General features: G+C 42.3%; 1 protein-coding gene across 2 annotated transcripts in view; it reads right to left on the bottom strand.

The window, feature by feature from the left end:
• Positions 1-11,007, bottom strand: part of LOC138959430 (fatty acid synthase-like) — a 41,648-nt gene extending 30,641 nt beyond the window's left edge. For both annotated transcript variants that reach the window (XR_011453718.1, XM_070330916.1), the window contains exons 1-3: positions 10,863-11,007; positions 2,300-2,562; positions 1,894-2,046 (exon numbers count right to left, since the gene is read on the bottom strand). Coding sequence is in view for 1 of the 2 variants with exons in the window: in XM_070330916.1 (XP_070187017.1) it covers positions 1,894-2,046; positions 2,300-2,549 (403 nt within the window). In the remaining variant the exon portion in view is untranslated. The remainder of the gene's footprint in view (positions 1-1,893; positions 2,047-2,299; positions 2,563-10,862) is intronic.
• Between the last annotated feature and the right edge of the window lie 4,601 nt (positions 11,008-15,608).

The following is a 15,608-nucleotide window of genomic DNA, read 5'->3' as shown; positions in this document are numbered from 1 at the left end:
TCGCGAACACACACACACACACACACACACACACACACACACACACAGACAGACTGCGCGCTGAGAGCACGTGTTGAAAATTCTCATCGACCAGGTTGTGTCCGGGGTCTACCTGAATATGCCCACCAAATTTGAGGCAGATCCATCGAGAACTTTGGCCGTGCATCGCGAACACACACACACACACACACAGACAGACAGACACAAGTCGTATATATATATAGAAACTTACAAGACACTACAGAGAAACGCATTAAAGACACACAGACTAAAACCCACAATCTCTTGAATTGAGAACTACATAAAAGTCAATGCCAACCAGACAAGAGCCCACCAACCATTGAATATAAAGTTGAACAACCATTTATTTCCCAAAATGAATTACACTGTATCTGAGAAGAAAGGGGATACAGTAAAACCTGTCTCTAACGGACCCTTGTTGTAACGGCCACCTGCTACATACGGACAGTTTATCATGGCACGAACACGATTTCAACAATAACTAACCTTTAACGGGCGGACACCTGCCACTTACGGACGCGGACACGATTTTTCGGACCGTAGGAAGTGTAAACACTGTCACAAACGGACACAACATACATAAAAACGCAACTTCGAAAACTCGACTGTTATGCAGTCAGTGCTCGGCAGCCATAGCCGTAGCACAAATGGTTGTTGATTGGTTGTCCTGTCCCTTTTCTGACCAATCAGTGGCTTGTTTACATGGAGACCCACTTTCGCTCACTCACTTTCGCTTCGCTCACTTTCACTCACTTTCGCTTTTCCGCATTGTGGATACAGTCACAACCAAAAGCAACAGTAGACTACTGTGTTTGAAAATGGAATCTCCAGCAGGAAAAAGAAAAGCGTTGACTTTAGAGCAGCGTGTCGCTGCCTTGAAAAAACTAGATAGCGGCCAATCATGCCGAGATGTGGCGAAGGAGATGGGATGTGGTAAAACACAGATCGCGATGATCAAATCGAAAAAGACGACGTGATGAAGGAATGGGAGTCAGGTGCGCGAATCGACCAAAAAACTGTGAAACGTCGGAAAACGCAATATGAAGACCTGAACAACGTGGTATGGGAGTGGTTTTGTACTGCAAGATCGAAGAATCTGCCTGTCAGTGGACCACTTATACAGGTAAGAAAATGCAACCATTTATCATTTACCACTCCCCCCTTCCCCCCTCCTACTAATCTCTCTCTTGATCTCTCTCTCTTTGTAAGCAATCGTTCGAAGGAAACAATAGTTAACACAGCTAAATTTCTGTTCCATGCATTTATGCTGAGACTAGAAAAACTGAATGAAACAAGAGCTGACCCAATTTGGTCGAGACACACTGCGGAATTTCCCGTTGAATGACTGATGAAAAGTCAGCTATTTTTAGCTTTGTGACGTCCGACTTGCGTAAGTTTGAATGCACAGTGTGTGTAGGGAACGGGGTAGGGGGGGGGGGGGGGGGGGGGGGGGGGGGGGGGGGGGAGGGGATGTTGTTGTTGTTTGCTACATGTATCATTTGTTTACTCACATTTTCAGTGAGTCTCATGTTCAATCCAATAAATACATACTACAGGACTTACAAAAAGTGTCTTGTTCATTTTACGTGCTCTTTGTAAAATATTGCCCCGGCCCCTCCACCTGTGAAGAAGGGACACCTGTCTAATAGGGACACTATTACCATTCCCCAAGGGTGTCCGTTAGAGACAGGTTTTACTGTACCAGATTACCAAACGACAGGTTTCTGCTAGTGCTAGGCAGGTTATATGCGGCCAAAGGACGGAAGGCTGATCCTATTCTACTCGTAGGAGGGTACAGGTTGCGATTTGAACAAAAACTGATTCTTCAGATTTGAGATCACTGAAAGTTCTAGGCTAAATTAGGTAACTCACCAGCGTCAACGATGCATTCATATGATGTTTCCAGCAGCAGTCTCAGCTGTGGATCCATGGCATCAGCCTGCTTGGGTGACACTCCAAAAAATGAGGCATCAAATTTACTGAGGTCTTTCAGCTTTCCATTGCGTCGTGGTAGACCGTGCAAACCTGAAATGTGATGAAAAGAAGGTAAAGTAACTGACTTAATCTAATGCGGTACAGCAAAAGCCCGCTTTACTTGAGTTTTCAAATGACATTTACACATTCTGATTCACATGTGATCTTAAAATTAAACTAAACAAATTGGAAAAGTTTTTAGTTTAGTTAGTTACTATGCATATCTTAGTTTCTTTAGCTTTTCTTGATTGCGGAGAAAGAAGGGCAACATTATCCTGTTGATTTCCATTGTATTTTCCTTTACCTGGTTGCCATCGGCGATCATCTTCAGTGACCATGTCACGGCCTGACATCAGGTTTTCACGGAACTCTTCCATGTTGTCAGATTCTGGCAAGCGAGCCGAGATGCCAGAAATGACAACTTCTTCGCTCATGTCGTACACATGTGGCACAGCACTGTCACCACTGCCGTTGACTGCCGCTCCGTTCTGCTGCTGGGAGGGAAGACATGGCTCCTGTCCCCGCAACACATCTTCCATTTCGTGCGCTGGCATCTTGAAAACGTATCTGCAGCAAAAGAGTTGTATTCAGTTGATTAAAATACATGCTGAAAAGTGAAATACTCTTAAATTTTGTTGCAGTTTGATCTAAAACAATCTGGTCAGACCTGTTTACCCCCATAAGTGTTTTGGAGTAATGCTCAGCCCCAAAAATAGTAATCCTGGCACAAAAATAGTAATCATCCAGCATTCGTCGCCAATTACAACGCACATGACAACTGTGTCTGCGAAACGCAATCATGCACATATATCCATTATTCACAAACAAAACACATCAGTCAGTTTTTGTAGTCATCATAATTTCAAAGATCACATCAAAAGCACATGATTCACTGATTCTTTTTCTTTTGCTCGTAGTAGGCCTTTTTCAGTGTGTCAAGCGCTTCTCTACTGTACTTGCGCTTGCCGAATGAGTGAGGGCGAGACTTCACCACTAGAAGGCTCTCCAGCGTCTCATCAGACAGACATGATTATGATCTCTGGTCAGTTTTGTGCTTTTTCATCCCATTTTGCAATTGAAAAAAACAATGCCAAACATGTGAATTAATATTAAAAAAAAAAAAAAAAATTTTTTTTTACTTTTTATTTATTTATGAAAATCGTAGTCTTAACACGGATAGCGGAATGGCGTATTTTTTGCAGAAAATCGTAATAAATTACGCCAAAATCGTAAGGGTAAACAGGTCTGTCTGGTCCTTTCTTTTCATTTTGTCCGTGCTGAAACAGAATCAACCATATAACAGGCTACTGAAAGGTTGTCTATATTCTGATGTTATGTGGATCATATATTGAAACATATATTTTTCAGTAAGTTGTCTGGTGGCTTGCAAACAAAATCAGTTTGAAAATGAAAGCCTGAAAGATGTTGATCCATTCGTTTTCTGATGGGAATTATAAAGAATTTGTGTGACATTACTGACAATTACATTTACAGTAGGCTTTTCTGCCCAAACCATTGCTGGAGTATTTAAAGTCAGTTCTTTCAACAACCTTGTCAGCTGTCTTTAATTTGACTTCAGTTTTGGCACTTTTTTTTCCTCCCAAAAACGAATGTACTTAAAAAAAAGTTGTTCAATTGAAATCCTGACCTGATTACTTCAAAATGTACAACCATATTTACGGTAAGTATTGTCTCTTTATAACACCTATAAAGCAACTAAAAACGCCCCTCCAACCATAGACCTCCTAACCCGTCATGCATGACGACGACACTTGTCAAACTTTGGTGCACTTGTACCCAACGAGTACACGTCGTACCTGACGGTTCGCCACAGGCAGACTGAATATCGTCTGCGTGCGTTCGTGCAACGAACAACAACCGTGGTCACTAGGCAAGCCTCTTATTCCTCTTGTCTCACGACAACCAATTACTGAAATGGCACTCATTTCGCCACAACTGTACGACACTGCAGACAGGATGTAACAAAGCTAAAGTTCACTGCAACGCGTGAATGTCGAGATCACACGAAATGCCAAAAGGTCTGCACCTTCCCGCCATTGTCTCCTATTTACATAATCAGCTTTCATTGGTCAATTCTGCCTACCAATTAGTGTTTGTTCTCCATCTGCGGAGATTCATAGAGATTTATTTACAGAACAGTTTTAAACAGTGCTTGTTAAAACAAATAAATCAATAAATAACAATTGACACGTGCACTGAGATGAAGAAGTGTCGATTTACAAATAGTAAAGTCAACCCGAGGTTGCGTAATACTAGCCTGCCATGCTTGAAGCAGATTCGCAGGCTATTCAGTAACCCACAAACTCAAATTGTAAACTTTGCTATAATTACATATTAATGGAAAAAAATACAACTACCCAAGAAATTAGTAAAAATACTCCTTTTCACATTAAACAAAAACGTTAAACAAACACACACACAAACACACATGCGAACGCTCTGAAAAACTGGTCGGACGGCGCAATAAAGATGTACACGATTCTATAACTTCATTATGGAAATCTTGTTTCGTGACTGATGAGCAAATCAGTCCGGACAACATGAAACGAGTCGCGTAAGGCGAAAATACAACATTTAGTCAAGTAGCTGTCGAACTCACAGAATGAAACTGAACGCAATGCAACGCAGCAAGACCGTATACTCGTAGCATCGTCAGTCCACCGCTCATGGCAAAGGCAGTGAAATTGACAAGAAGAGCGGGGTAGTAGTTGCGCTGAGAAGGATAGCACGCTTTTCTGTACCTCTCTTCGTTTTAACTTTCTGAGCGTATTTTCAATCCAAACATATCATATCTATATGTTTTTGGAATCAGGAACCGACAAGGAATAAGATGAAAGTGTTTTTAAATTGATTTCGAAAATTTAATTTTGATCATAATTTTTATATTTTTAATTTTCAGAGCTTGTTTTTAATCCAAATATAACATATTTATATGTTTTTGGAATCAGAAAGTGATGGAGAATAAGATGAACGTAAATTTGGATCGTTTTATAAAAAAAAATTTTTTTACAATTTTCAGATTTTTAATGACCAAAGTCATTAATTAATTTTTAAGCCACCAAGCTGAAATGCAATACCGAAGTCCGGGCTTCGTCGGAGATTACTTGACCAAAATTTACACCAATTTGGTTGAAAAATGAGAGCGTGACAGTGCCGCCTCAACTTTCACGAAAAGCCGGATATGACGTCATCAAAGACATTTATCAAAAAAATGAAAAAAACGTCTGAGGATATCATACCCAGGAACTCTAATGTCAAATTTCATAAAGATCGGTCCAGTAGTTTAGTCTGAATCGCTCTACACACACACACACACACACACAGACAGACAGACACACATACACCACGACCCTCGTCTCGATTCCCCCCTCTATGTTAAAACATTTAGTCAAAACTTGACTAAATGTAAAAAGAGAAGCAACAAAGTTAACTTGAACAATAAATCAAGACAGCACATTCGCTGATCGAGTAGCTCTATACTTCTGAAAATTTTCTTTTGGTGGAATTTGTCAGGTTGACATAATACATGATACGCATTTTGTACTGAAAACTGCAAAAGTCGGCTGTTGCCAAAATATATCTCTTTTGAAATTCGAACCGATGTAGTAAATGTATCACTCACAACAAACACCTGTAGCCCTATGCTCCCCAGAAATGCCAGTATAATATCCACTTCAAGCTCATGTGAAATCTGTGAGGAAGAAGTACGCAATGCGTTCTGCGATAGCATCGCTGAATCCAGCATTTATAGCCAATGCCGTTTATGGGCTAACGTCTCCTGACAAGGTTTCACACGATTTTCAAGGTCCTTGTTCGGGATGTGAGAGTGCATCGCGTCTCTGTGTTACAATGTGGCTTTTCGATCATGACCAATCAAGACACGAATTGACTTTGTGCAGATAAAGCCACACTTCAAACGACGATGAACTGAAAAAGCGTTCGGTCAGCAAAGATCCACCCCACCACAACTTAAAGGTACAGTTCTTCTCGTGCAACCATTCATGTTCACCAAAAAGTTACACGGGAAACGTTTAGTCAACTTTAACAATTCAAGTCAGTTTTTCATCCCTTTTCGAGCGAGGATACATTTCTTTCTTACTTTCAAATTTTGCGTGAGCAAAATAAATAAACACGACTCAGTTCAGTTTTAGTGTCTCGAATACATTTTGGTATACATGTATAATTATGCTACGATAGCCTGCAGTCACCGGTCGCTGACCGCGAGTGCGGCAAGGTTGCGAATTGTTAGGGAGCCTTGAGGAATACGTCCCGACTCGCCACCTCCTATCTCGCCCCTTCCCATCTCGCCCCCAATTATCTCACGATTTGCCATGAGTGTTATTTCGCCTCCGCTCAGGAGAGAGAGAGAGAGAGAGAGAGAGAGAGAGAGAGAGAGAGAGAGAGAGAGAGAGAGAGAGAGAGAGAGAGAGAGAGAGAGAGAGAGAGAGAGAGAGAGAGAGAGATTTTTGGGGTTTAATGTCTCTTCAGCAGATGCTAGCTGCTATTCGAGACCGGAGAGAGAGAGAGAGAGAGAGAGAGAGAGAGAGAGCGTCTTCACGTGAACATATATTTTATAACATGAAGTCTTACAATTAGTAAGGAAACTCATAGAAAGTATTCAATTACATTTTGTTTGTTTGTTTTCTGTTCGCCTGGATTAGTTTAGTTGCAAAATAAATAGCTTACCTTAATCATAGGCTCCAACCAAGTCTTTGGATGTTAAACATCGCGATGTACAACCTTGGATACACATTTCCAATCTGTTTTGTCTCACCCGATTCGTTTTATTTATCCTAAATTTGAAGGCACTGAACAAAACTTTGTTTGCTGTAAAACTCACGTAGAAGTCTGATTTTTTTTAAATAAAAACATAAACTTGTTCTGATTGAGAGAAACGTTCAAAATTCCACATGACTTCATCGCATTGAATGGTTAACACCCCTGACAGGTTGAAAGCAAGCAGAGCGTGAAGTCGGCTACTACAGTGTCTGTGTGACAAAGCGGGGGCGAAATGGAAGGGGGCAAGTCAGTCGGTACCTCGCCGCCTTGGGTAAGCCTGTGGCACTTATCAGTATGATGGCCAAGGCAGGCCATTGCACCAAGGGCCATTGTTTGACCGCGATGACAAACATTATATGCCTGAGGTCAACATCAGAAAATGTCAGTCAGTGTCTATTAAAACTGTAACTCTGTGTGCCTGTTTGTGTGTGTGTGTGTGTGTGTGTGTGTGTGTATGTCACGTGTGCCGCGTGCGTGCGTGCGTGTGCTAATTAAATAAACACGACTTTTTCACTGTCTGAAATACTGATTTTGCTACATATGATTATGCTACGATAGCATTTTGATGTGACCTGCAGTCACCGCCATCGGCCCGTCGCTGACCCCGGGCCGAGAGCGGCAAGGTTGCGTATTGTGCCTTGAGTAACCGCCTGACTCAGTGAGGCACTTCTTATCAGTATCATGGCCAAGGCAGGCCATTGCGCTGAAGGGGCCACTGTTTGGCCGCGCTGACATGAGTATTTCAGTTATGCATAAGGTCAGCGTCAGCTAAAATTTCATTGTGTGTGTGTGTTTCTTTGTTGTTATTTTAGTCCAAACCGTAACTCTGTGTGTGTGCGTGTGTGTGCGTATGCGTGCGGCTACCCTCTTCATGTCGCCAGTTCTCAGTTCGTCCCATTATACCCCTTAAAACGCCATAGATGCTGTCCCTGTTTTTGACACTTGGTATGTTTGATTTCCATAGTCGCTCTGTTTGTCCGCACATCGACCCGAAAAATTGCGGAATTTAAACGTACAAGATGATCTCCAGAGAAAGCTACAGTTACTTAGTAGCAGAGTGCAGAAAAAGTAAAGCTCTCGTTAGTTTGTTGTTGCATGGTGGTTTTTTTATGTCTTTTTAAAATTTGTTATTAGGTGTTTTTTTTAAATTATTACTTTCGCTTCTGGTTCGTTTTGCAAGCCCTTCATCTCCTTCTTTTAACTGATTTCAGGGCTTTATCTTATCTTTGCTTGTTCGTTTGTCTGTGATTGTGTTCTAATATGACTTCAGTGTCACGTCATGCAACCTCTACATGCATCTTTTACATGACTTAAGTTCCTGAACACGTCCAGATATGTAACGCCATGCAAGTGAATGGGGCAAATCACCTCGATAGTGAGATTACCCAGCACATAAATATTCACGACAAGTGGTCAGGTGTGTGGGTCTCTCTCTCTCTCTCTCTCTCTGTCTCTCTCCGGCGGCTCTCTCTCCCGAGGACGCTAACCTTAGTAGGCTGTGCCCTCAGTCATGTGACCCTATGCGGCGTGGTTTTAGGCTGTACACAATGTTGACAAACTGAAGGGAGGTGTCATGTCGCATGGCGTGACTGAGCAGTGACGGTAAACTGACCCTACCCATACACCAGTGTGGGGTGATCTGCGAGTACACCCATTCCGATTCAATGAACGAGCATTACAATGTAGTTTGTAACAGCAGTGCAGGATGTACTGCTGCAAGCCATTGTGAGAGTGTACAGTGCACGGCTGTGCATACGTTTCGTCGGTCCGGCGACTTACTCAGTGCCGATGAGATATAACCAGAATGTGTGTGTGTGTGTGTGTGTGTGTTTGTGTGTGAGTACGTGTGTGTGTGTGAGTACGTGTGTGAGGGGTGGGGGGGGGGGGGTAGAGAAAAAGATGGAGAGAGAGGGGGGGGGGGGGGGGGTGAGAAAAACATTATTTTATTATATTTTAAGCAGAATTGAATGTAAACGAATTTTCAGATTGGCACGTGAAATGATCGGTCCCTCAAGTTTCTCTAAATCGTTCTATTGTCCGCATTGACTATTCAATGCGGCGGCTCCCCAGCTACACCCCCCCCCCCCCCCCCCTCTTTCTCTCTCCGAAGAGAACCGGTTGAACTCTGTAACAATACATAAAAATTATAACAAACTGTAAACATACTGGCGAACGTAACACGACGGAACCGAACCGAACGTGCAAACTGGAAGGGAAGTAAAAGGGATGAACTGGAAATGACCGTTACTAGAAATAAGGTGACCATGCTTTGTCATAAACTGTGCACAGTAAATGGGTAGAGCATGTAATACTTATAATGTGGCCTGAATAAACACTTCGAACTTATAAAATGCACCTGTTTCATTGAGTTGAACTGAGTACAGGCTGCCAAAAGTTTTGCTATTGTTTTTGATTCCGCGGCTCTTCCGATTTTATTAAAAAAGAAAAAAGAAAAAAATTGACATACGATACTATCGCTTTTTAAAAAAAAATAGTAACTGACATACGATACCGATAGGCCCTAATATTTAATCTAATCGCATAAGAATACAGGTAGGACCTGAACTAATGGCGGATTGTAATTCAATCAAGTTTGCGTTTTAATGAAACAGATCCTGTGATTGGTCAGAATGCCCCAACTCATTAAAAATTACAGGTGACTAATTGTCGATAGCCACTCGCTAAAAAATCCATTAACAACCTGCTGGCGAGGCGCATTCGGATACAACCTCAACTAGTCTCGGTTAGCTTTGAGGGTCATTTTACAAGTAGGAAATATGAAGTACCAACGAAATACCGAGACCATAAGGTATGCGAAGTGATGACGTCGAATACGTGACGTAAGTTGATGCATGAATTCTTTCGGACTACGTCAGTCAATTCCAAAGATCGCTTTTGTGATGAAAAGAATTTGTTTTGAGTTTGCTGTCCAGAAACCCGTCAAAAAAGATGGGAAAATGTATGTGAAAGAAAACAAAACAGGAGGAGAGTGATACGATAGGAATACAGAGACATATTTCTTGGGACTTGACCCTTGCAGGTAGCGGGTGGACTGAAAGTAGTGTGTGAACAGAACAGAACCAATTCTGTCTGTTTACCATCGCATGAAAGCAGGAAAGAGATCGTCGTCAGATTGAATTACAATAACACGCTTCCATTTGAAACTTCTCGGTCTTCATCGTGGATTGACGCCCTCCCAAAGTCTAATTGAAGCCCTCCGTCGCTTCGCTCCGTCGGGCTTCAATTACCTTTGGTCGGGCGTCAATCCCCGATGAAGACCTCGAAGTTTCAAATCGAAGCATGTTAATGTGTAAGTATAAGACGGTAACATCGTAAGGCCGCACTGAATCACATATATTACTATTATTAGCCTGTTTGCGGGAAACCGAAAATTCATGCAGGTAGCAGAACACTGTCACCACCGGCACGTAAATTTCAGGCCAAAATACTTCTCTCTGGTAACGCGACGCGGACAAACTGATAAGAAAAATCAGCCTTTTACTGCTTGCAACATAATTATTATACGTATGTCTGCATCCGCATCGATCTACTGCTGAAAGCAGTAAAACCCCTAGCTTGCAGTCAGATCCGATCCAGCGCCTAACATAATTATGCAACATTATCTGGCACGTACATCTTCTTGAATTTATCAATTACAGATAAAAATGGAAGTAGCCGAATCTCTGAACGATTAGAAAACTGACACGCGTTTCCTTGAACTTTCCAGTGCCACTGTTTACACCTTTCGGCAGTTCATAACATTCAGTTCATGAGTACAGAATCTTAATTATCTATCACGTACATATTGTGTTTTATCTCCTGCGTGGATAACAAGATAAATTGATCACATAGTGTTTTTATCCTACATTTCCTCTGCGAGCATCGCAGTGTCCTTGCGTATCATCGATCTCCGTGTAAACGGGACTGAAAAGAGCGCCGAAGACGGTGTCTAAAAATAGAAACACCAGGGGCAAAGTCCACACGCTATCGCCGGTAACTGCAGCATACTGCTGCGACACAGCCTAGAAGCATCAAACACACTATAAATCCCACTGCAAAAGACTTACCGTCACAATATTTCTGCCTTCCTTCCTTCCGACTTCGTTTTGCTTTCAGATTTCTGGTCAAATTTTCGTTTTCGAATAATGTATGGAAGAACTCGTGTGACAGACGAAATATCGTCTGATGTGGGCCCACATTCGACCAATGAGAGAAGGGTTTACATCCACCACGCGTGTCATAGCCACGGTCATCAGACCGCATGGTAGCCTCGTGTACCGCGAAGGAGTGGTTGTGTGAACCCTGTATGTTCACGCTTTACTTCACAGAAATCACATATTCTGTGAGATATATCCGAGTTTGTTTTGTTGACATTCTTTTTGCAAATGTGGCGTGAGACACTTTTGATTTGAATTGAACATTAATTCATAGCCGTACGCATCAGTATATTATTTTTGTCCGGCGTATTATCAGTGAGCACTGCATGTACAACGGATAACGCCAGGTCAGCGGCACGGCCACGTATTTGTACTGAACAAAGACTGCATGTAAACAAACACTAGGCTATACAATTTTGTCATTTAGGTATAAGGACAGCTAAATAAACTCAATTCAGTTTATAAACGTATATGTTCATTCATTAAACATTAAAATAATCGCAAACACAACTCGGCACTGTTACCATAGACCTATATTATATAGGTCCCTGCTGTTACAAAGTCTACATCAGAGACTGATGTGTATGTGTGTGTGCCGTGAGTGTGTGTGTCACTGAGTTGCCGGTGTCACGATTTCATCTTTCGCCTGTGTACATATTTCCCCCTCGATATATACTCAAGACTGAAATGTTGTTTCCTGGTAAAATGAAGAAGTGAAATTATTTATGGACGAAAAGCATGTCAGTTTCTTGCATGTGAAGAAAATTGGTGGTGATTTCACCCCCAAAATCGATTTTTTCGAAAACGTGTACAGAGTGGTTACGTCCCTTGAGTAAGAAGGGAAACATTTGAGGATGAATCAAATTTCAAGTTAAACTAACAAAATTGGTTGGACAAATTTGGCCCCATGAATGTAAGGTACACAAGGTCGCTTATCAGTACTATCGAAGGGTGTTTTTTTTGTTCAGTGTAGAGTTTATACTAGATCAACGAGGCCGAGAATCGAAATACATGTATCAACACGGCGAAAGATGAAAACGTCACACCGGTGTAACACGAAATTTTTACTCCACGAAAAATTTACTCCGGAGTAAATATTTTGTACGAAATTCTTACTCCGAGTACACTTTTCGTACGAGAAAAGAACTCCACACGGCACGAAAAAATTACTCCCTCCACGAAATTTTTACTCCCCATTTTTTTTACTTCCAGTAACAATATCGTATGCAAAAATGGGATGCGGGCGAAGGGATAATGCCAATAAGTGATCTCGCGCACACGAATGTCGCGCTACCCTCCTTCCACCCCTTCCACCACCAAGACTAACAGGGGACAAAGGGAGTAAAAATTTTGTACACCTGGCATGGGAAGTTAAATTGCTTGTGTTTGGGTGAAGTAATTTATTCGTTATTCATTCGTCAGGGGAGTAACATTTTTTGTACGAAATGTTTACTCGGACCTCACCTGTCTTGGGGAGTAATTTTCTCGTGAAATGGGGGAGTGCCTTTTTCGTAAAGGGAGTAACTTTTTCGTACGAAATGTTTACTCCGGAGTAAAAATCTCGTGGGAGTAATTTTCTCGTGTTACACCGGCTGCGCGCCCTCATAGTCACACCGGTTACTGACCCGGCGAAGCACGCCAACCGAGCAGCGGCCCAGTGTGTATGCTGTGACGTCATCAAGAAAACGTGGGTGTCTTCAGAAAAGTGTCAAATCATGACAGAAAACTGGCCCAATACGCTCAAATGTTCTTATCGAGAGGTACACAAGACATGTGTTAAAAGGATACATACATTTAAATTCAGTAATTGGCTATGGATCGAGCTACCAATGCAATTGCAAGCGAAGGTGTTGAATTTCGTTAACTAAAATTGCGTTTTATGTGCTTATTACAAAGTTTTGTTTGGGCCTGTACGGGAAACATCGTTTACAATAGCTTGTATGACGTCCTCTCGCTGCTGTACTACAACGTTGACGCCGACGTTGGAACCGAAGGGCATAATTATCGTTCAAAACTGATCACTGAAGAAAAGTGGTGATACGAGTCAGCGCCAGCATCATAATCGAGTGGGTAACGCTCAGCGCAGGGAATGGGTACCAGTCAGCGCAAAAGAAAACACACATTGTTGGTTTATAAAGGGACCTAATGGGTCAAAAACTGTCTCTTATTCTCCCAAGAGCTATACCGTTTGGTTTTGGGGATAAAACTATGACATCACACACCAGGAACACCTTATCACACAGTTATTCAAATTTAAAGTGGATCTGTACGTGTGTTGCTGCGGGACATTGATTTCCCGGTGCGTCCTTCTCCAACGCTAGCTTTGTTTTGATTCCCGGCGCACGCCGCTTTGTCCCTGACATGTTAGCGTTTGAGATTTTGTTGAGAGAGGAGAATTTGTTTTGTACTCTGTTATACAGTAGAACCCCCTGTTTACGACTTTGGAAAAACCTTGAAAATTAGGTCGTAAAAAGGGGGGGGGGGTGTCTTAAAAGGGGGCTGTTTGAGTTTTTGGCCGGTCGGTCATGAATCATTTGGTTGCAGTGTATGTACTGTCATGTTTACACACAAACACACAGTTGCAGTTTACTGTCATATCAAAACACACACACACACACCCAAACACATTACAGCAGAACAACTTGAACTCAAATTTCAAAGAAAATTTACTCATGGCGTAATGCTCGCTCCCCGCTGAGTGAAGCACATTTGACATTGTGGCGCAACCAGTAAAATCCGAATGTCCTAACTCGATAGAAAGCATAACGACTTTTCTCCCGAATCATCTTTCCGCTCATATGAATGATTCGTCGCCTTGCATCGCTAAACTTGACCACGATCGTTGAGGTCTTCGTACAGGCTCCTCTCTTTGCGTACTTTCGCTTCGCTATCCTTCTCACCATCTAGATAACACCGAGTCATTATCCTTGACGACACACAGGATTTTCGTATTCCGGACTCCCAAGGAAGTCGCCGCGGATTGCCACTTACTTAGCGATTAGCGATTACTTTATTAGCTCTCTACTCAAGGTCGGCGCTTTTCTTTTTCTTTCGCGAACTATGATCTTCGTTTGTCAACAAGACAGTCGTCGTGACAAGATAGCGTGCAGAAAAAAACCCGATGTATCAGGATCTCGCGCGCGCTTGATTTCGTTTTTACATTTAGTCAAGTTTTGACTAAATGTTTTAACGTAGAGGGGGGAATCGAGACGAGGGTCGTGGTGTGTGTGTGTGTGTGTGTGTGTGTGTGTGTGTGTGTGTCTGTCTGTCTGTCTGTCTGTCTGTGTGTGTGTGTGTGTGTAGAGCGATTCAGACTAAACTACTGGACCGATCTTTATGAAATTTGACATGAGAGTTCCTGGGTATGATATCCTCAGACGTTTTTTTCATTTTTTTTTTATAAATGTCTTTGATGACGTCATATCCGGCTTTTCGTGAAAGTTGAGGCGGCACTGTCACGCTCTCATTTTTCAACCAAATTGGTTGAAATTTTGGTCAAGTAATCTCCGACAAAGCCCGGACTTCGGTATTGCATTTCAGCTTGGTGGCTTAAAAATTAATTAATGACTTTGGTCATTAAAAATCTGAAAATTGTAAAAAAAAAATATTTTTTTATAAAACGATCCAAATTTACGTTCATCTTATTCTCCATCATTATCGACGATCGCGAATCTGCTTATATCAATAATACATTACAAAAAGCTCTAAATATGTCAAAAAATCAGACAAGGAAACTCAAGGCATCCTGGCACTGTCAGGGAGAGAATGAGCCGAACTCATTTTGACCTGAGGACTGTACATAAGGCGTATTTGCTATCATGCTGCGTGCACAGGGACTGAAGTAAATATCGTAAAATGTATATAGGGATGTGCACTGATATCTTTTACATACAGCTGAATATATACAATAAACTATTCATCAACAAGCCTTGTTAGTGCTTTTTTGGACGGCGGTTTTCTGAGGATACCCACGTTTTCTTGATGATGTCACAGCATAGACACAGGGCGGTTGTCGTGCTTCGCCGGGTAACCGGTGTGTTAGTGTGCGTGTGTCAAGTAGGTCAGCCAGTCAGTGTCAAGTTAAATGTGTGACCATGCGTTTTTGTTAAACGGTGTTTGTGCCGTGTGCGTGCGAGTGTGTATTGTGTGTGTGTCAGTGTAGTATAATGTGTCGGCATACATGTCTGTAAGTGTGTCAGTCTCGACAATGTGTTTTGTCTATGTGATGGGGGGGGGGGGGGGGGGGGGGGGGCAGTGCTTCTTACCGTCAAGTGTGTGTGCCAGTTAGTTACCGCTGTGTGTGCGTGTGTGCGTGTGTGTGATGATTGATTCGTCAGTGACAGTATTGTTTTGCCGGAAAAGGAAAGTCATTGTAACCTGTCCGGGCCTAGTCAACACGATTATCAGTGTCACCAGGGAATTATATTTAGATATAGGTCTATGGTGTCACTGAGCCTGTACGAGATTTGACTGAATACGTGACATGACATCTTATCACTGACTCACGTGATCAATAGAACAGCCCATATATATATATATACTAGATGATTACCCGCTTCGCCGGGTACCGGCTTCGCCGGGAAGAAGTAAAGCCGAAGCCGGGTTAGTGGCGCACCGTACACCGGCTTCGCCGGGTGAGTGGCGCACCGTACGCGA

Source organism: Littorina saxatilis, linkage group LG2, assembly GCF_037325665.1.
Source record: "Littorina saxatilis isolate snail1 linkage group LG2, US_GU_Lsax_2.0, whole genome shotgun sequence".
Taxonomy (NCBI): domain Eukaryota; kingdom Metazoa; phylum Mollusca; class Gastropoda; order Littorinimorpha; family Littorinidae; genus Littorina; species Littorina saxatilis.
The sequence above is the reverse complement of the archived record's forward strand: the minus strand, read 5'-3'. Positions and strand labels throughout refer to the sequence as shown.